This window comes from Pogoniulus pusillus, chromosome 36, assembly GCF_015220805.1.
Source record: "Pogoniulus pusillus isolate bPogPus1 chromosome 36, bPogPus1.pri, whole genome shotgun sequence".
NCBI classification, from domain to species: domain Eukaryota; kingdom Metazoa; phylum Chordata; class Aves; order Piciformes; family Lybiidae; genus Pogoniulus; species Pogoniulus pusillus.
The window spans coordinates 10,337,592-10,358,339 of record NC_087299.1 but is presented as its reverse complement, the minus strand read 5'-3'; the positions used below and the strand labels follow the sequence as shown (position 1 = coordinate 10,358,339).

The 20,748-nt window shown below is 43.0% G+C and overlaps 1 protein-coding gene across 7 annotated transcripts in view; it reads right to left on the bottom strand.

The window, feature by feature from the left end:
• Positions 1-20,748, bottom strand: part of VPS13D (vacuolar protein sorting 13 homolog D) — a 100,427-nt gene that overhangs the window by 56,679 nt on the left and 23,000 nt on the right. For 2 of the 7 annotated variants that reach the window (XM_064172185.1, XM_064172191.1), the window contains exons 25-42: positions 20,315-20,497; positions 17,605-17,824; positions 16,900-17,110; positions 16,610-16,781; positions 15,136-15,248; positions 14,419-14,625; positions 10,784-11,049; positions 10,470-10,603; positions 9,338-9,493; positions 8,545-8,770; positions 8,062-8,136; positions 6,891-7,097; positions 6,343-6,432; positions 4,895-5,035; positions 3,602-3,724; positions 2,926-3,000; positions 1,340-1,445; positions 868-1,020 (exon numbers count right to left, since the gene is read on the bottom strand). In XM_064172185.1, coding sequence (XP_064028255.1) covers positions 868-1,020; positions 1,340-1,445; positions 2,926-3,000; positions 3,602-3,724; positions 4,895-5,035; positions 6,343-6,432; positions 6,891-7,097; positions 8,062-8,136; positions 8,545-8,770; positions 9,338-9,493; positions 10,470-10,603; positions 10,784-11,049; positions 14,419-14,625; positions 15,136-15,248; positions 16,610-16,781; positions 16,900-17,110; positions 17,605-17,824; positions 20,315-20,497 — 2,858 coding nt within the window. The remainder of the gene's footprint in view (positions 1-867; positions 1,021-1,339; positions 1,446-2,925; positions 3,001-3,601; positions 3,725-4,894; positions 5,036-6,342; positions 6,433-6,890; positions 7,098-8,061; positions 8,137-8,544; positions 8,771-9,337; positions 9,494-10,469; positions 10,604-10,783; positions 11,050-14,418; positions 14,626-15,135; positions 15,249-16,609; positions 16,782-16,899; positions 17,111-17,604; positions 17,825-20,314; positions 20,498-20,748) is intronic. The other 5 variants (XM_064172187.1, XM_064172186.1, XM_064172188.1 and 2 more) reach the window with 5 other exon arrangements.

Sequence of the window (20,748 nt, the reverse complement as noted above, 5' to 3'; positions counted from 1 at the left end):
TTGTTAACAAGTTCTTTTGGTTCTAAGGACCTACAACAAGCAAGGCCCTCCCCAGTCCTTTAGGATCAAGGACACAGAACCTGCCTTTTAAAAAGCTAGAATGATCCTACTCAAAGCTAGCTATGGCTGCCACCAATAGCAATACACACTGATTACTAGACAGTGGATAATTTCACTCTTTATGTAAGTTTTATACATTTAAAGCCAAAATATTAACAGGAGATTAAAAACCCCAAAATGTCCACTTTTTATTTAATACCTGCTATTATCCTTACAACTATGATCCTCTGCATCCTGTACCCAGGAGTATCAAAGCACATCTCACAGTCTGGTCACAGAATCATGGAACAGCTTGGGTTGGAAGATACCCTAGAGATCACCTACTCCAGCCTCCCAGCCCTGTGTAGGGATGCCTCTCAACTGGACTCTGCTGCTCAAGGACTCACCCAACTTGGCCTTGAACACCTCCAGGGAAGGGGCATCTTTCTCCTGGTCTCACCACACTCATACTGAAGAACTTCTTAGGATTCAGTCTAACCCTGCTTTCCCTCAGCTTCAAACCATTCCCCCTTGTTCCATCACTAGACACCCTCAAGTCCCTCTCCAACCTTCCTGTAGGATCCGTGCAGGTACTGGAAGGCAGATCTAAGGCTCCTCCAGAGTCTTCTCCACGCTAAACAACCCCAGCTCCCTCAGCCTATCCTCACAGCAAGAGATGCTCCAGCCCTTGGATCATCTTTGTGGCCCTCCTCTGGACTCACTCCAAAGGCCTGATGTCCTCCTTATGCTGGAGACACCAGAACTGGACACAGTAATCAAGGTCAGTCTCACAAGAGCAAAATAAAGGGGGAGAAAGTCACCTCTCACCTGTGCCTGAGTTTCCCTCTGGCTTCAAATTCAAATGGAACTTCTTCCCCAGTGATAACTTCTTGCCATTTGCTGACATTATGGGCATCATCCAGCAAGGTCCCATTTTCCCCAGGAACAACACCTGGACTCCCACTGTGGGACAGCGCAGCCCTGTGAGGAGAACCACATCAGGTTACAAACTGGCTCCTGCAAGTAACAAGTGCTTTTTAGTCTGCCTCAAGGCCTGCAGTGAACACATATGTGAATCACACATGTATCTGACTAGTTTTCAAAGTAACGTTGGGCCACTTGAAGAAACAAATCCTCAGCAGTAAAAGTCACTGCTGAGAAAAGGCTCTCAGTTAAGAAAGACTGGGAGTTGCTTACAGTCCTCTGCGAGGAAACAAAAGCACTGAAAACAACAGGGGCTGGCTGCCGTGTTAGAGGAGCCAGACAAACACTGCCCAGTGATTCCCCAACAGCTTCTTACCGTGTGGGAGTTGTAGTTAGGGTAGCAAACCAGAGAGTGCATCCAGTGTGATTTCTCAGAGCAAATGGGACAAACGGCTGCCTACGTTTGGGAGTCTTCATTTCAGCTGTAAAACAGGATAAAGATTTGTCTAAGTGCTTATGAGAGAAGCATTCATCATATCCCCACACAGGATGAGATGAAACAGCTGGAGAATCCCAACCTGCACTAACTAAAATAGATCAAAGAAAGAGGGTAACAGATTACTAACTTCTTACATTTTCCTTAGCATCTGTTACAGAAATGGTATGGATGGGAAGGCCTCCCCTGCATCACCTCCCCACGGACTGTGCTAAATCAATGAGTTCTGTTGTTCCTTCAGACCAAGACTCCTAGAATGCATTTCCAGCTCTAAGTAACATACAAAACCTAACTGAAAACCCAATCATAATCAGGAACTTCTCACGCACACCCAAATACATCGCCACACATTCACTTGTAAGTAATGTTGATGCTCTAGCTGAAGTGCCAAAGAGTCCCCTTTAAACGGGCCTTTGACCAGTCTTTCAGGATCAGGCAGAAATATTTTCCCATAGAGCACAGAGCCAACTAAAATAAAGGGTAAAAAATAATTTGCATGCCACCAAAGGTAACTTGTTTTTGTTAAAATGCTGAGACAGCAAAACCTCAGAAGAAGAACCTTCAGCCACCATGTCTGACTTCCTTCAAGCAGGCACCACTAACAAGCACTCAAGTGTTACTCTCATTTTCCATACTGCAGTAGGTCATAGCTGTGAAAATACTTACAGTGCTTGAGCAGAAAAAAACCCTGTCAAATTCCAGTAACTTACTTAAAAGCTAAGACAAATGGTTGCTACCTGAATACACAGAACTTTAGTATGAGAGAAGCAGAAAGGCACACACAATGAATCAGCCACTTCATGAAAAGGTAAGAAAGAAATCCAATCTACTCCACAGAATTGATCTGCAGTGGCTCTGAAGGCTGACTGGTATCAAGTTCAAGTACTTCACCTTCTGAAGCAACTTTTCTACAGGAACAACATATTTATCAAGCGTGTGTCTTCCACAGTCTCAAAAATTAAACCCTCTTCATTTGCATTGGGTGGTTTTGCCCAAAGACTGTATTGTCAAACAGAAAGCAAACAAATCAACACTCATCAGGAATGCCTTATTTCCTAAGGCTTACTGAAAAGAGCTTGTTCCTTTTGAAGGCATCTGTTGAATCAAGCATAAGGAGGTACATTGAACACACTGCTATGAGATCTTGTAATTTTATTATGCTGGTTTTCATCATGCTATACTGTCTCTCTAGAAAAGGGACAGTCTTCCCACACAGGATTAGTTATCCTTCTCTCTTCTTTCCTGAAGGGTCCAGAGAGGAACATGAGAGAAAGACAGAATGAAATACAGAGTAAAGCAGGTTTAAAGTAAAGCAGCTGTTGTGCTGTCTGGCTTGGGTTTCTCTGCTTTGTTTTTAAATATAGAGGCCAAGCTATCAGCAAGTCACACAGACAGCACTATTTACTGTACCAAGAGCCTTTCAAAGGAAGAAAAACCCTTTTTGTCTCTCTCTGCTAATACAGTACCTCTAGCATAGATCTGATGCTCTAGGTTAGTCAAACTGGCTGTACTCCTAGTCCTAAGGTAGACAAGAGGGAGGCCTGGCAGACAGGAAAGACAAAGTTAGCAGGTAAGAAAAACCACACAGGCTGACACTACCCCACCATGCACCATGCCTCAGGAACGATACAGACAGTTGGCAGCATGCAGTGTTTGAGTCTCTACCCATCTACACACACTAAACTGGTGTGTGAATTGCCAGATTTTCTTCCAGAAGTAACCCTGGGAGGAAAGCCCTGCCAGGTACCAAGAGCGACTGTCACTGAGGGAATTCTTTCACAAATGTAACAGTATTTTTCCTAGCCATGCAGTCATGTGGGGCTCTGGGGGGACAGAAAGGAAAAGATCACCTCTGAACTGCACACTCTGCTTTTGTCTCTGACAGGACAGCCACTCATTAACTGAGAAAGTGTGACAAAACAAGGAAACAGAACTAGCAGTGCAAAGACAGCACTGAAGCCAGAGAAATTCCTTCCTTACTGAGCCCAGCTGAAGAGAAAGAAGCATTTTGGGGTTTTTGCCAAGTATCTCTAACAATTCACTGCACGCTACGAAGACCAGATACTTCTGCTTGTAATCCATCAGACAAATGAGTGTGCATGTCAGGATTGCTTCAAATAGTGTGATTAATGAACATCATACTCTGCCCAAAGCATGGAGGATCCCCTGAAGCATCCATCCGGTCTTCTGAACTGACCACATTCACTTCTTTGTCCTGTTGACAGTAATCCTCCATCCATGACTGTTTGGTACACGTGTACTGTTCTAGAGGAGGAGAAGCACAGGCAGTACATGAAGTATCTGCAAAGTATCTTACATCCATACCACTAAAATTGTTCCTCTTTAATGACAGCAGTTTGATTTCATTTTTTTTCCTACTTGCCACTTCCATAAGATAAACAACAGCTCATGAATTCACAGCAGTGTCTTCCAAACTAAGCAGCTTTACATTCCTGACTATTTTTTTTCCAATTTCACTTTCAGTGGAATTCCACGCTCCTCAGATACTCTGTGGGAATGTCAGAGTTCTCCCAGAGGAGCCAATTACCCTTAAACATGTAACTACTAGAACTTCAGGTAAGAAGTCGTTTCTAATTTCACTGTTCTTTAATCGGTGCATGCACATTCCTGCATTACTACCAAAGCACCAACGGAGCCCTCTGGCACAGTGTTAAACTCAAAGCAGCTTTACTACTTGTTACCACTAGTATAAAGAGCCATCAAGGGAACCTTTAGGCACCACTGATTTGCTTATTTCCCTCACACCCTGGCTCCCTCTCTTTCTGCCATCCTGTAGGCCTTGCAGGAAAAAAGAACAAATACTCAAGGAACAAGGAAAAGTTCTCCTGTTACATTTGTGAGCTTGGTGGTTTACAGTTTTTATTGTGACCACCAAATTTACTCAGATTTGCATACAGAATAAGCAACAATATTCCTGGGAAATGCACACAATCAGTCTCACAACACGGAAGCTTACAGGAAGGTCTGAGTTAATGCTGAGTACCATATTTTGATTTCCTGAGGTGGGAATTGACAGCCCAGAGACTGTAGTGAGGGTACTGAAAAATGACAAGCTTACAAAAATATTTTTAAGTACTGTAAAATATGGAAAGCTTTAGATGAAAACCTGTTGCTGATTAAAAATACATTTCAAATAACACTAATTCTATCAAGTTCATATGACCAGAGAAAGAATTCCTGCTAACCTCTAAAATACGTAGCTCATGTCTACACTTGCACAACATCTGATAAAATGCAGGCTGCCTACATGCACACCTGAGTACGGTACCACGTGGAGTGTGCCAGGACTTGTGCCAATCCCCCCCTCCCTCCATCGAGGGGACAGCAGCAGGACTCAATTAGAAATGCCTGCACATTTCAGAGCAGTGAAAACCAGACTCTGCGGTGATGCTCTCAGGGAGCATTCCTGCATACCTATGAAGACAGAGGTGATGTTTATATCCAAACGGCACTTGGCCTTTACTTCCAGCTTCAGCCGGGAAGGGTGGAGGCGGCTCGATGCTTGCTGCTGCCAAGAAACTGAACATGGCCATGGCTCAATAAACGGCTCCCAGCCTGAGAACAAACAGAAAAGGTCACACATCTGAAAGTCACTGGAATGCTGCTTACATAGCTAAGTATTTAATAATGCAACTTTAATAATGAGATCCTTTACTTTCAGTCTGCGCTCAAGATGAACCTGTAAGCCTACAAATTCCATTTACTGGCTAAAGCAAAGTTGCCTCAGCTCCTCCGTTTTGAGCAGTGTCTATCAGGTGTAGGGTCCTGCAGAAACATCTTCATTCCAAGGAAAGCATTAGAATGCAATTACAGCTTCATACTGAAGTTCGTATTTCCTACAGGAAGGCTGGGGAGGGACTGTTTACAAGGGCTTGTAGTGACAGGACAAAGGGCAATGGTTTGAAACTGGAGCAGGACAGATTTAAGTTGGACATCAGGAGGAATTTCTGCACCATGAGGGTGGTAAAATACTGGAACAGGGATGTGGTTGAGGCCCCATCCCCAGAAACATTCAGGATCAGACTTGATGTGGCCCTGGGCAGCCTGATCTAGTTGGAGGTGGCCCTGCTGAGCACAGCGGGGTTGAACAAGATGACCTTCGAGAGTCCCTTCCAACCTGATGCAGTCTGTTAACCACAACTAAGCCCTCTGAATGATTTCTGAAAGGCTTTCCACATAATTATAAATAAGTTGGCTCACCAGTCTGTATGTCAACAGACAAAAGTCTAAAAGCAATTAAAAAGAACACTCTATGTACTTTTGAACCCAAACCCTCTACCTTGTTATTGGTAAGTAATTGATTGTTGTCACTGATTTTATTGCAGCAAGTTTAGTTTCTTAATTCAGAGGAAACGTACAACTGGATTACTGCTTTTGTCAGTGTCTGACCTGTAATGAGGCATGTAACTTGCTTTCTAAAATCTCAGCTCTAAATATGAGGGTGGTCTTATGCTAATCCATTGTTTTCAGTCTAATCATCTGCCCTCAGGAGCTTTTCCTAACTGAATAAATAACAAGCTGAATGCATCAAAACAACTAACTCCTAAAAATGAGCAGTGAATGCAGAGACAGCTGGTTACACAACTGTCATGGTCTTGGATAACCTTTCCATGTAACTACATTTGAAAACATGAGTGCAGCCCTCCTATCAGCAACTGCTCTAACTTTCCTCATTCCCCCATCTGATACCAACTGGGAGTACCTTGTCTAGCACCACATATTCTCACACACCTCCCCAAAGCCAACCTTTCATAATCCCTTATATGCATTTCACGTTGGGTGGATTTCAGGCTTCTGCAGGAGGCAAAGCTGCTTTCCTAATCTGAAATAAAGAAACCAACAAACTCTTCTCAGTACTTCACCTGAAAGCTCCCGATTGTAATAATCTCCAGAGAGGGTGAAATTAGCACAGCCTTCAGGGTTGGCTCTCAAATGTTGGAGAAAATTCAAAGCTGCAAAATGGAAATGAATACAAATTAATGTTACATTAATGCAAAACAATCAAGTTTCCCAGTTTCTTGAGCTGTTAAGTAAGCAGGGGAAGGTTTTGTCTCGTCTTTTAAACTGAAATGGTACAAAAAGCATTTAATAAATACTCTTCAAATAACATTTACAAAGAGCCACATGTTACAACGTAAGGCCTCCCCAGGGGTCTGCTCAGGACAGGTTTCATTTGTCATGTGAGGTATAAAGGGAAAACAAGAATCTTAACCATACAATCATCACAATCTTCTTCAAACACAACTTAAAACTAACAACCTCCAAAAAAGTAACCAAAAAAAGGCCAAAAAACCCAAACCCCCACACAAGCACCACCACAATGCTGTCAGCTGAAAGTCCCAAGGAAGTGGAGCAGAGTGCATAACATACACAGTGCCTGACAGTCATTTCAGTGAAGTAAAACACTCACATGAAAAGTTTAATTCAGCAAGAGGAACATCACAGTCCATGCAGTCATCAATGAAACAGATGCAGATGCTTTCTGCTTTTATTTCTACTCCAGAGATGAACTGAAAAGGCACAATCCCCTGGCTACCTCGCCCAGAAGAGCTCAGGGAAACTGATTTCAAAGGTTCAGCATTCTTAAACAACCAGCTTGCTGCTTTTTTCAAGTCACCTTAGATAACAGAAACCAGAACAGCCAATCAGTCATCATTTACTTTCTCAATGAAATGTACTTCAAAAACATACAGAAGCAAACGAATTCCCTCTCCCTTAAGAAGTACAGCAAGACAGCAGCAGTACCTTGGATGTGTTCTATTTAACAACACAACTATGAGAAGATTATAAACACGTTGGTGTTTTCTAAGAAGAAATAATGTGCTTTGAAGTTTGAGTGGCAAAACAATGTAAAACTGTGTCAGTATTGTAAAGGCCTCTGAATCAAGTGGGAAAAATGACAGTGACAAAGAAAAAAGAACTGCTTGTGTTAAAGCTTCATAGAATCATGACATGGCTTAGGTTGGAAGGGACCTTGGAGATCATCTACTCCAATCTCCCAGCCACAGGCAGGGATGCTTCTCAACTTGACTTGGTTGCCCAACACCACATCCAATCTGGCCTTCGACACCTTCAGGGAGGGGGCATCCACAGCCTCTCTGGGCAACCTATCCCAGAGCCTCACCACCCTAGTATTGAGGAACTTTCTCCAAAGATCCAGTCTAAACTTACTCTCCTTCTTCTTTTCATGCATTGAAACTGGAAGCAGGTAAAATACATGACTCAAACAGGGAGAGATGTAAACATGCTTGAAAGAGAAAAGGATGGGTAATAGCAAGAAGCAGGTATACCATAAAGGAAAAAAGGAACAACCAACAACCACCTGAGCCCTGAAATAAAAATACACTCAAACACCCCACACATGACATCGCAAAATGCAAGAAGAATATTTAGAGGGTGGGTTGTACACTATAGTAGGAGAGAAAAGTGAGAATGTTTAAGGTAGTGTCAACACAGAGCCCAAGTAAAGAAGAGAAAGAAATAACTGCCTGTGCATCAGGTACCTTACAGTCTGCAAGCTTTTACTTAACTGCAGGCTAACACAACAATCTGAAAGGCCAACTAAGAACATTTGAGGTTACCTTGGCAGATCAAAAGAGCTTTACGGCAATCCTCCATGCTGAACCCCAGCTCCTGGAGACGAGCCAGCTGTACCTCTGTAATTGAGCAGTTAACCAATCATAAATTCTTGACAGTTACCTACTTGTTTTCATTTCTAAAACTAAGATGTATATGTAGGAAAAAGAGAGGTTTGTTTGCTTAAGACTGCACCTGCAGAACAGCACACAACTCAGCACTGCTTTTACAAAGCAAATCAAACCCTTAGTGTTTACATTCTAGAAATACAGCCTTCTTTTGCTCTCCTACACAAGGCAAAGGTACTCCACGAATTTCTTCTCCTGGGAATAAATCGTTTTGGTAAGCTCCACTCAGAGTACCATTATCTACTCTGAACTCCCCACATGACTCTCAAAGCAGCAGCAGCGAAGCAACCCCTTTTCACCAGAGTGTATTTCCCCTTTCTATCTAAAGCAATAGCTTCACCTCAACAGTTAGAAACATACCAAGAAGAGGATCCAACACACGTTTGGATATCTCTCTGTTTTCAGGTGTCAAGGAGGACGTCTCAGCCACCAGTGCTGAACTGGAAGCATTAGCAGTATTTTCACCTATCAATCCACTTGAGTCAGGCATAGCTGCACTGGTCTGTTGAGGAATTGACTTTGCAATTGCCAGAAAGAGTTGAACATCATTGTAGGACAGCCTGATGTGCAGTGCTTGCAACTGGATCTAAGGGAAAAATTAAAAAGTAAGATTTGGTTATCTTTTTTTTACATATTTGTTTCCATGCTTTGGACAGCAACAAAGCTTTTCTCAAAGGAAGACAAAATGTCCTATTAAAAGCTGATGACCACACTGTTTTAAGGAGCTTGGCAATTTTATTACTGGAGCTTTATTATTTACTAACTATCAAAAGCATGAAAAGCATCCATCAGGGAAAAAAAAAACCCTTTGGTATAATGGTTAGAAGCCTCTACATAGATTTTCCCACTAATAAACACTGACAATGAGATACAGATAAAATGAACTTTTTTCTTTCGTGTATTGGTAACCATTGTCAGCCCATTTATTTCTCCACTATTAATCTCCATATTACATGCCAGTAACCACTCCTTCATTATCACTAGAAGCATCTTCTACATGGTTGTTTCTTTTCCATTTCAGGAAAAAGAAAACCTTTTCCTTTTTTTATGCATGTGGAAGTATTCTGTTGAATCCTTGGGTACAGAAGTTCATGCTAGATCATGATCTACTGTTCTCCATTGCATACAGTTTTATTCAGGCTTTTGACATTACCTCTAGGATGGGAGGAAAATCCTCACTATTGAAAGCATCCAACAGTCCCGAACCACTTGGGTAGGAAGCATTCCCAACAAGTTCCATCTGAATTTGTACTGGATCAATAATTGACAGTGCAGTCTCTTGTTCACTTCCTAACCGGCAGGAGAAAACCTACAAAGGATTTGAACAAATAAGTAAATCTGAGAGCAGCTCCAGCAAGGATCTCACAATCAAAGACTGAGTATTGCAAAAAATAAACTACTGTAAACTTGAGGACAGCAGAGATTCCAAAATCTTTCCAGAAAAATGGTTCCAGTGTCCATCTAGGCTGGGAGCTAGATTAGCAGTATTCTGAGATTCACAGAATGGTTCAAGGTGGAGAGGACCCTACAGATCATCTAGTTCTAATCTCCTCCCATGGGCAGAGATGCCTTCCACTAAACCAGCTTGCTCAATACCCCATCCAACCTGCCTTTGAACACTTCCAGGCAGAGGACTTCCACAAGCTCTCTGTGCAACCTGTTTCAGTGTCTCAGCACCCTCACTGTAAAGAATTTCTTTCTAAGCTCCAGTCTAAATCTCCCTCCTTCAAAGTTTCGAGGTGACAGTCAAATGTTTCAGTGTTGCAACACAAACAACATAAAACCATTCTTGAAACAGCTGCAGAATGAGGAAGCAGCACCTTCAAAATCACCCATGGATTACTCCTGTGTTGTATATCATAGAACGGTTTGGGTTGGACAGGGCCTCAAAGGGTTACCTAGGCAAACCCTCCCTGCAGTGAGCAGCAACAGACTCCCTTAGATCAGGCTGCCCAAAGCCCTGTGGAGTCTGACCTGGACTATTTCCAGGGATAGGGCCTCAAACACCTCCCTGGGCAACCTGTTGCAGTGTTCTCCCACCTTCATGGTGCAGAACTTGTTCCTAACATCCAATCTAAATCTGCTCTTCTCTAATTTCAAGCCATTGCCCTCCTCCTGTCACAGCAGACCTTTGGAAACAGTCTCTCTGCAGCCTTATTGTAGCCCCCTTCAGGTTCTGGATATGTTTACAGTGAAGTTATACAGTAAAGACATATGTTTATAGTAAAGTATCTTCACAAGTTTTTTTCTGGCTATTTTACAACAGCAAATTTGTTTCTTCTTACCTCAATACCAAACAAACTACCAGAGAAGGGACGATCTAAGAGCTTGGGCTTGTAAGTGAGAACAGTTGTCCCCTTCAGGATAACGGCATTGGTATCAAAGCAAGACATGTCCTCAACCACCACGAACTCAGTTCCTTCACAGAACAAAACCAGGAATCACAAACAAGGCCACTGGAAATACCATGGAAGTATTTTTAAGCATTTGCAGCAGGTTTGTGACTTTCTGTCCTTTGAAGGACCTTTTTCTCCACTAGCACAACCTGGCTTCAAATCAGAGCAGCTTCTAATGAGGCGCCAGAGACGAACGCATTTACCTGTGACGTTAAGCTTAACCTCCAGCTGCTTCTCTGCGGTGACATGCAGCGAGGACCGTTTCGTCACCACTCCGCTCTTCACTGCTTTGGGAAGCACAGCGGTTTCACTGCTGTAAGTGCGCTGGCGGGAAGGACGGGGATTCTCCTGCCTTTTGGAGCCTCCAGGAGTATATAAAAAGTCATGAACCAGCAGCAGCCAGTCAAATATTAGAAACACACGGAGATTGTTCAGCACCACTGTGAAACTGGAGGAATCCTTAGTAGACCTTTCAAGAAGAGACAAGCAGAAATAAGAACTTTACATCTTGCATACAGCACCAGAGAATAGAATCCAAGGATCTTTTCAGTTGGAGAAGACTCCCAGATAAGGGTTGGACTCAAGATCTTAACTCTACCAAGTCTGGTGCTAACCCGTGTCCATCAGCACCACATCTCTGCAGCTCTGAAGCACCTCCAGGGACGGGGATTTGGCCACCTCCCTGGGCAGCCTATTCCAGTGTTTGAGAACCATTTCAGTGAAGAAATTGAAAATATGTATAGACTTGAAATGATGCAGAAAGCTATCAGTATCCAGCAAGTAAGAACTAAAAGGAACTTTCTAGTTGATGGTCTCTGGCCTTTGAAATACACAAGTTGCAGTTAAACGGACTGAAACTCATCACATCTGTATCCACAGACACCCTCACATCCTAACTGCATGAATTCTAAACTGTAATGAGACAACTGAAAAAGCTATGGAAGAAGAAGTTAACTTATAAAAGCTCCTTCAATACATTCACATTAGACTGATTTGCAGACACCAAATTTGAAACTGATCTTTTAATAACGGTTTTGCATCTGCTCAGCATCAAGCCCATTGTGCTGCATGTGAAACTGCAGCCTGGCTCCATATCCCTCTAGAAGATCAGACAGCAGGTGTGTTTCCTCTCACACCCTGACAGCATTTTGCAGCACAGGAAGCTCCACTCTCATCCAGAAAAACTGCCAGCCTTCCCCAACTTGCAGCAGCACATTTTGAGTGTCTGCCAAGGAGGGATAAAAAGAATCTGGAATACCAACTATATCTGGTCACACTAACTGGAAAATAATTGAAGTGCTTAAATACCATGAAAAAATTTTACATCCAACACATTCTGAACTATAAACACCCTGAAGAGCTGTGACTCCTTTGTGAGAAGCAGCCTGTCTGCAACACTTCCACCAGTAAAAGCCTTTAACTCTTCCTGGCTCTCAAAGATACTTGCAAAAGGCACAAGCCGGTACAACACTATCACTGAGCTCTGCAAGAGGTTACGTCTAGTGCCCAGGATGCTCTCACCAGTAAAAATCTAACACATGCTTATGTGGCTAAAATAGAAGCACAACAGTTGGGAAGAAAATTGCTCAAACTACCACTGCTGAAGCAGACGAGGCTCTACTGTGCAAACCAACCTCCAACCTTGGCAACAGCAAGCTACGAGACAATCAGCACTCAGGGGGCTTTTTGCTACATCTCATAGCACTTTAGTTATTCAAAGCAAAATCTTCATGTCTTTCTGAACATAAACTTATTAAGGTCTTAAAACCATCATGCATTATTCAAACATTTACAACAAGTTTCTCCCAACTGCCTAAGGTTTATTTTGTTGGTTTATTTCATTTTGTCTTCAAATTTTCTTCTGAACCACAACAGGCCACAGATATTCCCCCCCTACATTACCCCTTCTTCTTTTAGAAGGTGTGATACTTTGAAAAGAGACAGAAAGCTGAGTTTGGTCAGGGAGCTGGATTAAGAATGTAAGCAACACCTCTAGGGACATTTCACTTCATCCTGTTAGTAAACATCCCTCAGCAAAACACCATGCTGAAACAGGTAAACAGTGACATTGTATTTTATACTCCTGCGTTCAATATTAAAGTTGAACAAACCAGATCTGCACTCTGAAGCCTTTAAGCATTTCAAGAGATTTGGATAAAGAGAACCAAAGAGGGTAGGCTACACCACAGGAGAGAAGGCAGTGACTGTCCGTCTAAGGTTCCATTTCTGTGCTTGACTGTCTCGGAAAGGCAAGTGTGACACCTGCTGGAGCACAGCTCCTGCACGGCACATGGCAAAAACCATCATGGAGTCACAGAGTGGTTTATGTTGGGAGATCTTAAAGATCATCTAGTTTCACCCCCACCACGGGCAGGAATGCCTTCCACTAGACTAAATTGCTCAAGGTCTTCTCCAACCCTCCCTGGACACCTCCAGGGAGGGGGCATCCATGACCTCCCTGGGCAGCCTGTTCCAGTGTCTCACCACCTTCACTGGAAAGAATTTCTTGTTAATCTCCACTCTAAGTCTGCCCTCCTCAAGCTTCAATCCATTCCCTCTCACCCTACTACTACAAGCTCTTGTGAAAAGCTCCTCCACAGCTTTCTTGTAGGCCCCCTTCAGGTACTGGAAGGCTGCTCTAAGGTCTCCCTGGAGCCTTCTCATCTCCAGGCTGAACAGCCCAAACTGTCTCAGCCTGTCCTCATCAGGGAGGTTCTCCAGCCCTCTGATCATTTCCATGGCCCCCCTCTGGACCTGCTCCAGCAGCTCCATATCTCTCTTGTGCTGGGGGCACCAGAACAGGGCACTACTGCAGGTGAGGTCTCACAAGAGCAGAGCAGAGAGGGAAAAATCACCTCCTTCGTCCTGCCAGCCACACTTCTGGTGCAGCCCAGGACCATCATCCCTCCACAAGCCCAGTCAAGTTCCTTTCCCAGTCACAGCTGAGCTGACAGGGCTGAACCGAGAGCCCCATGGCAATTACCCAGCAGCACTGCCTACCTTCAAGATGGGGCTCATCTACTTTGATGCACGCATGCAAGTGTATGGCCACTTAGTGTATTAGCAAGCCTTTAGCACAACTTACTTTGGTAGACCAGAACTTCATCTGATTAATTACACAATCAAACCTAAATTTTATGCAATGAGGGGGAAAAGGTAAAACAAAATCCAGCAACCTTCAGTCCACAGATTCACGGACTGCATCAGGTCGGAAGGGACCCTCAAAGATTATCTTGTTCAACCCCCCTGCACTCAGAAGGGCCATCTCCAAATAGAGCAGGCTGCCCAGGACCACATCAAATCTGATCTTGAATGTCCTCAGGGGTAGGACCTCAACCACCTCCCTGAGCAACCTGTTCCGGTGTTTCACCACCCCTGTTGCGCAGAACTTCCTCCTGATGTCCAACCTAAATCCACCTTGCTCCAGTTTCAAACTACTGCCCTTCTAAACAGGCCCTCTCCAGCCTTCTCTTAGGTCCCCTTCAGATACTGAAATATCGTTGTAAGGTCTCCCCACAGCCTTCTCTTCTCCAGGCTGGACAGCCCCAACTCTCTCAGCCTGAACCCATACTGGAGGTGCTCCAGTGCTTTGGCCACCTTCATGGCCTTCTCTCGACTCACTCCATCAGGTCCATGTCTCTCTTGTATTAGGGATCCAACTGTGTTGGGGTCCAATTAACTAAAAATTATCAATTAAGTACTACTGACTGTTCAGAAAATGTCTTTAGATATAAATACAATCCCAGTTATTTTATCTGCATTAATAATAGCTGTATTAAAGCCATTGAGCATGTCATTATGAGGACCAATCAAATAAATACATCCCAGCATTAGCAACCTGAAATGTAATTCAATCTGGATGGCTCCTGGACTACTGTTCTTTGATGACTGAAAAATGCAGTTGAACACATTTGGTGTGCCTGCAGCAGACTTCTGTCCAACATAACGTGTGTCAAATGCCATCATTGAATGAGAAACCAAATTGACAGATTTTGTTCCATTTGAAGAGCTTTCAAAAAGCAGCTTGGACTTCTTAAAATCAAACCTAGGAGAACAAAGAGCAAAACAAAGCATTTAAGACTCTTGTAGTTCATTCACTTCTCAAAGTCGCTCACAGTGGTGTACTGCTGGTATCTTTTATTCTAAACCAGCTATAAACACATCTCACATCAGAGACAGGAAGTAGATCTATGCAGTAATATTTTCCACTGATAAAGAGCCTTCTGGATTTAAAAAATCCCCAACAAAACCACAGGAGAAATATGAGTTTTAAGATCAACTGTCAACATTTTCTTAATTAGAATAGCATTTGTCTGGGGCAAATTAACTGATGGCTGAACTGTGATTTCAAGGACACCGTGAAAGACACAGGTGGTATCTTTTGAACAATGTCAGGCCCTTCCATTTTTCAGATCAGCTGAATCTCTCCATTTGGGTTACTAATGAAGAAATTCTATTTCATTGCATTATTAAGGCATAATTTCATGCATTATGGTAATTCCAGATGAACACAGCACTTAAAATAAGGGACTCGGTGACAAAACAAAATTCTCACCTGGCTAAAGAGCTGTATCCGTCCTTTCCTTTTGGATCCATCAATTCCAGACTCACATTCACCATGTCAATGAGGAAGGACATAGAAGTATACACTTCTCCACTCAGAACTGTCTGGAAGTGGAAAACACCAACACTCCTTTTTAAGAGCAACCATTTCACTTTCTTTCCTGAATTACATTTTGCTATTTCAGACAAATGCAAACAGCTACTTCAAAATGTTTCGTGAACTGCTGCTGGGGCAGAGACACCTCTCAACTAGACCTGGTTGCTCATTCAACCTGGCATCAAATAACCCCAGCAGTCAGACAACTTCCCTGGGCAACTCGTTCCTGTTCTCATCACCCTCATACTGAATAACTTCCTCCTAAGATCCAAGCAAAATCTACACTTCCAGTGCTAAAAACATCCTCCCTTTTCCTGTTGCTGGACCACCTTATGACCTGAGGATCCTTTCAGGTATTGGAAGGCAGCTCTAAAGGTCCCCCTAGAGCCCTCTCTAAGCTGAGCAAATCCCAGCTCCCTTAGTCTCAGGTGAAAAGCATACTTGGTTTAGGAGAATTTTACCCATCCTTTCCTCTCTTTGAAGAGAATTCTAGCTGCTTCCTAGTGATTTTTCCCCCTGTTGTGGTGCTAACATTTGCTTCATGCAACACAGACACTGCTTAAAAGCTCCACAGGATCAAGAGGAAACACACTGTTCAACAATTTCCCTTCCCAGTAAGAAGGATAAATATTGATCATTTCCAAGTGCTGCTCACACATCCTGAAGGAAGAGGATTTGACAACAGCCAAACAGGCGATACTTGAGAACTTGCTCCAAAACATCAAAAAGGCTCAGCTATGCTGTAAAGCTTTTATGACTGAAACTCTGCTTTCAGATTTGGAAGGCAAGGAGAGAGGTTTTAACAAAAAGCAACACACATTCCAAAAGCTCATCAAGGTTTTAGGAAGGCCATCGACACCAGGGGAAAGGAATCATCATTCCACATGTGACTTCAGGATAACCTTCTAAGCCCCTCCAAAAAGTTCTATTCAAATGGAAAAATCTTAGGCCTGGTAGCATACCACTGCCACACTGCAGCAGCAGCTCAGCTCCAGCAGTTCCCACAGATTTGGTAACTCTCTTCCCCACCACTATACTTCAGCAGACCTTAGCCAAACTAGCAAACACAAGTGACGATGGCTGATTCTCACGCTTCTGCTTCCCAGGGTTAGAATCTCAGAAGCATTAAGCAATCCTAAGAGCAAGCTACATCTGGAAGGCCAACAGCAATGATGAGGCAAACCTGAATTCACAGGAGCACTGACAAAAAAGTTCCTTTGCTGATTGTCCACCTGACTTTTACTTTCTACAGTTTTTTTCCAACCTACTAGCCCACCTGGCAAGCTCCAAGAGAAGAAGAAATCTGGGTGATCAGCCAAAGCCCCAGAGATTTTAAGACAGAGCTACAACTGCATCTAGTTCCTCTTACATGAATTCTTGGATCCTGCAAATCATAAGGCCGCATGAACTCCTCTACAGGCTCCCCAAGGTTGTTCTCCAGCAGTCCACGTATCAGTTTGTACTTGTTCAAGTCCAGAGAGCAATGCACTGATGACAGATTGCCATGGATTAAGATGTCTGCAACTGCATGACTTAGCTCTCTGCAACAGGGGAAAATGTCTCAGTATTTCGAGGTGCTATAACAAGGCAGGAAATACTTTCAAGATGCAGCAAAGGCATCTAAACCACAGGGTGTGTGCTGTGCTCAGATAAACTCACTTGTCGAGGTTTCTCTCCACTTGTAACTTCAGTCTGAAAGGTTCTGTTAGCAGGCTTCCCCCTGTCTGCCTCACCAAGTAGGATGGAAAGCTCAAGTCTGCACTCATGTCTTCTGCAGCCTTTGAATACTCTCTCTGATATCTTTCTGCAGCAAATATGTCCATGTCCTGTAGATCAACCACAATGCAGTCTAAGAGGCAGATGTGATCCTCTGTAAGTGTAAGGAGACAACACATTAAGGAAGAACAAAGAAAGACAAAAAAAAGGAATCCACACAAAACAAATCCAGCTTACTTTAAAAAGAAACAGTTTCTCCTGGAAGCTATTCTGACTTTGATTTCTTTTTTGTGCACACTCCTCAACATGTGTAATTGCCAGACTTCAATGATACCGAGCTGCAAGCTGACTCACAGGTAAATGTGAACTCTCAATTAAACAGTCCAACTATATTTCTTATGTCTGCAGCAGGCATCTCAAAACATGCCCAATCTGCAGGACTCCTCTTCCATAACTGAACTACAATTCCCTAACCCTTTAAGCCACAAAAATCGACTTTAAAACTAAGTTGTTCCTTTTTAAATTTGCAGTCTTTATACCCAGAGCCTCACTTTTTGTAGTGTCACAGAAGACACAAGCAGAACTGCACTGCGTTATTCGACAAGGGAAAAGACAAGCCTTACGAGGCCTCTGCAGCGTCTCACACACCTGGGCTGTCAGGGTTTGGCAGGACAGGTAGCTTTGGCTGTTGCCCTTGCTGCTTACTCGGTGTACTCGGCACAGGCTCACTCTTCAGCTTAGAAACGTTCGTCCCCAGTGATTTTTTCATGAACAATCCTTCTGTCGCGACTTTTGATTCATCAGCACTTGATTTCTTTGTGCTGTGTTTTGGAGTTCCCAAGGGTGATGAAAAGGGAACTGAATCCTGCTAATGAATGAAAGTAATTTCATAATTAATACTAGATTTTTTAATTTAAACCCCGAGGAATCAATATATCAAGGCCCAACTCTTTCAGCTGAAAGCTTTGGAAAGATGGCCAAAGTCTCTTCCTATAACCTTCAGAGCTGGCTACAATATTTTATTTAATATAGAAGTTTATTGCAGTATATTGCAGTAATGTTTTCAAAAAGATGTGAAATCTTTCCAATGAGAAATTAATCCAAAATAATTTTGTTCACAACAAAACCCCAAACCATTTAAATGAATACAAAATAAAGGGGCAAGACTCTCAAGACACTCAGCACTGCTGTAGGATAAGCTCTGTTAAATATTTAAAGCTGCTCTTCAGATCATCTTCGGTGATGAAAGCCACAGGTGCCATTATTCCTGCCAGATCATGTCAGCAACTTAACACTTTCACACGTGAACAAGTGCTTCTACACATGAATTTCTCACTTTGTGCATTCAAACACTTCAGTCATTGTACCAAAATGTGCCTCATTTTTTTTCTGCAGTAGCTAAGAATAAATCCCAGCTCTTATTGTTCAAAGTCCCACAAGTGAAAAAAAAAAAAGAGCTCAGCTATATTGATGTGTAACATTTCAGATGTTTCCCCATCACCACCCATCTAGTGAAAATCTGAGGAGTTTTTCCACTTTCATGATGCTGCCTAGCATCAAAAACTTGCAAAGGGTAGAGCTCACCAATAAAACCAACTTAGGAGTTTATTCTCCCAAACACATATGCCTGGGGGAAGAGGTTTATTCACTACCTTTATACCTGAAACCAGTTTCAGGGGTCAATTATTCTGTCCTGATATAAATTCATCAATCCCATGTTTCAATTTTACTCAGCTCCACATGCCCCAGCAGATTACAACCACCTGCCTTCAGTGATCCACTTGCCCTCTCCCTGGGATTGTTCACTTCACTCATGACTGCAGGACTGTTACTATCGTCTCCTACCTTCTTTCTGTATCGAGCTTCCAGGGCCACCACACACTCCTTACCCAAAAACTCTCCTTTCTGTTTTTAACTACTAATCTTATTTGCCTCATGTGGACCTTAAATATCGTTCATTGGAAAAAACCCAAACACACGAACAAACAAAATCATTGCAGCTGCAATCCAGAATTTTAAGATTAAAAATCTGAAGCTATTACAATTTAACTTTATGAAGACTGAAGAGTACATGCAAAGAAAGACCATCCCATCACCTGCAAACCTGTGAATTTATGCAGGGAATCCAAAGCAACAGCACCTCAGACATGCACAAAGTGCACACCACCACAAATGTAAATTCAATTCTCACAGAATTCAGCAGTCTTTAGAAGAGGAACAGAACTTTCAATGTACAAAGATCTTCTAAAGTGCTAAATTCCACAAGTTTCCCTCTTTTACAAAGAACGAGGAACACCTGAACACTGCTGTAGAGATGTGCAATACCTCAAATAAAACGGGATCCTGGTATGCACTGCCTTGCAAAATTCGATCCTCAAAAACAAACACAGGACAGAGAAAAAAATGAAAACAACTCAAAAAAACCCTCCCCAAGCCCCAGCTGACCCCACTTAAACCCCCAATTTCTGCAGTGCTAAGTTAACACAGGATTTATGAGCTGAAATAAAATTACCATGCACACATCCTTTAACTTGTAACGTTAATTTAGGCATCTACCTCTTGCAAACCTTTCAATACAGCAGCACAATGTGATACAGAAGACAGCTCAGTATTAAGAGTCCTCACCATAAAGACGCTGCTAGATAGAAATCAGATGGAGGTAGCAGACACAAAAAACTGCTGCAGAATTTAGTCCACCTCACATCCACTTTCCTTTAAAATGGGATCAGTGTTCTCAGAACAACTACCCTTTCTGAGGTGATCCAGGAGGATATTCCTTACCTCAGTGTTAAGGTCGCACCTCTCAACAGCAACACTGCTCCCGGCTCTGTGCCCAGCCTTAGGTTCAAGCACTCACCAGAAACCTTTAACTAGGTTTCACCTAATCAAATCAACTACACACAGTAGGGAGCAGAAAAAACAACAAAAAAACCTCATCCCATTCTGCCTTCCAGTGTGCTTCAGCAAGTCTCAGCCAAAACAGATCCAATTTTCTGCTACTCACACTGTTGAAGTTTTGTTTGTTGAGGAGCTGAAGAAGCTATCGAAGAGGGTTAGTTGGAAATCTATTAAGCAACCAAGCTCAGGTGTGCATCCAGCTGGGTCCTGACAAAACCAGTTCTAGCAAGTTCCACGGAACAGTTTCCCCCAGGTGCAGGTGCAACAGGGAGCAGCTGGGTACAATCAGCTGCAGGCCATATAGCCAGGATTACTCTGTCCACTGGCACAGGCTGTTTTATACTAGCAGAGCAAATTGTATGTGTAAAGTGCAAGGATCATCTCCCATTCTGCTACAGAAATACAGTGTGTAAGAACTAGAAAACCCAGAAGCTGCTGCATTAGGAAGAGATCTTCTTACCTTGTTTTTCAACGAAAAAGTGCCCGGCATTCCTGCAAACAGGAATCTATTCTTGACTTTTAGCTTTCCCAGATTAGCTACAATAAGGCTATTGGACTTGGAGCTCTCAGGGATAAGCAGAACAGGAGCACCAGCCTCTATATCAAGAAGAACTCGAGAAGCTCGCTGTGCTTTATCTCTGACCTGAGGAGAGCAAAAATGAATTACAAACCCTCTCCAGCAAGGGGGTGATTATCTCACACTGATCAGCACCGAGTGCAGGAGCACTGCTCCTTCACTTACAACACTAGCACGTGGGCAAATTTTATACCAAGCAAAAGAACTCAAACTGTTGTTTTAGGCTCAGGGACCAAAGGCTAGATAAAATATGACTAGGATGCAACCAGAACACTCCTGTGCACCAGGGGCAGCCAGCAGTGAGGCAAACTGTGGCT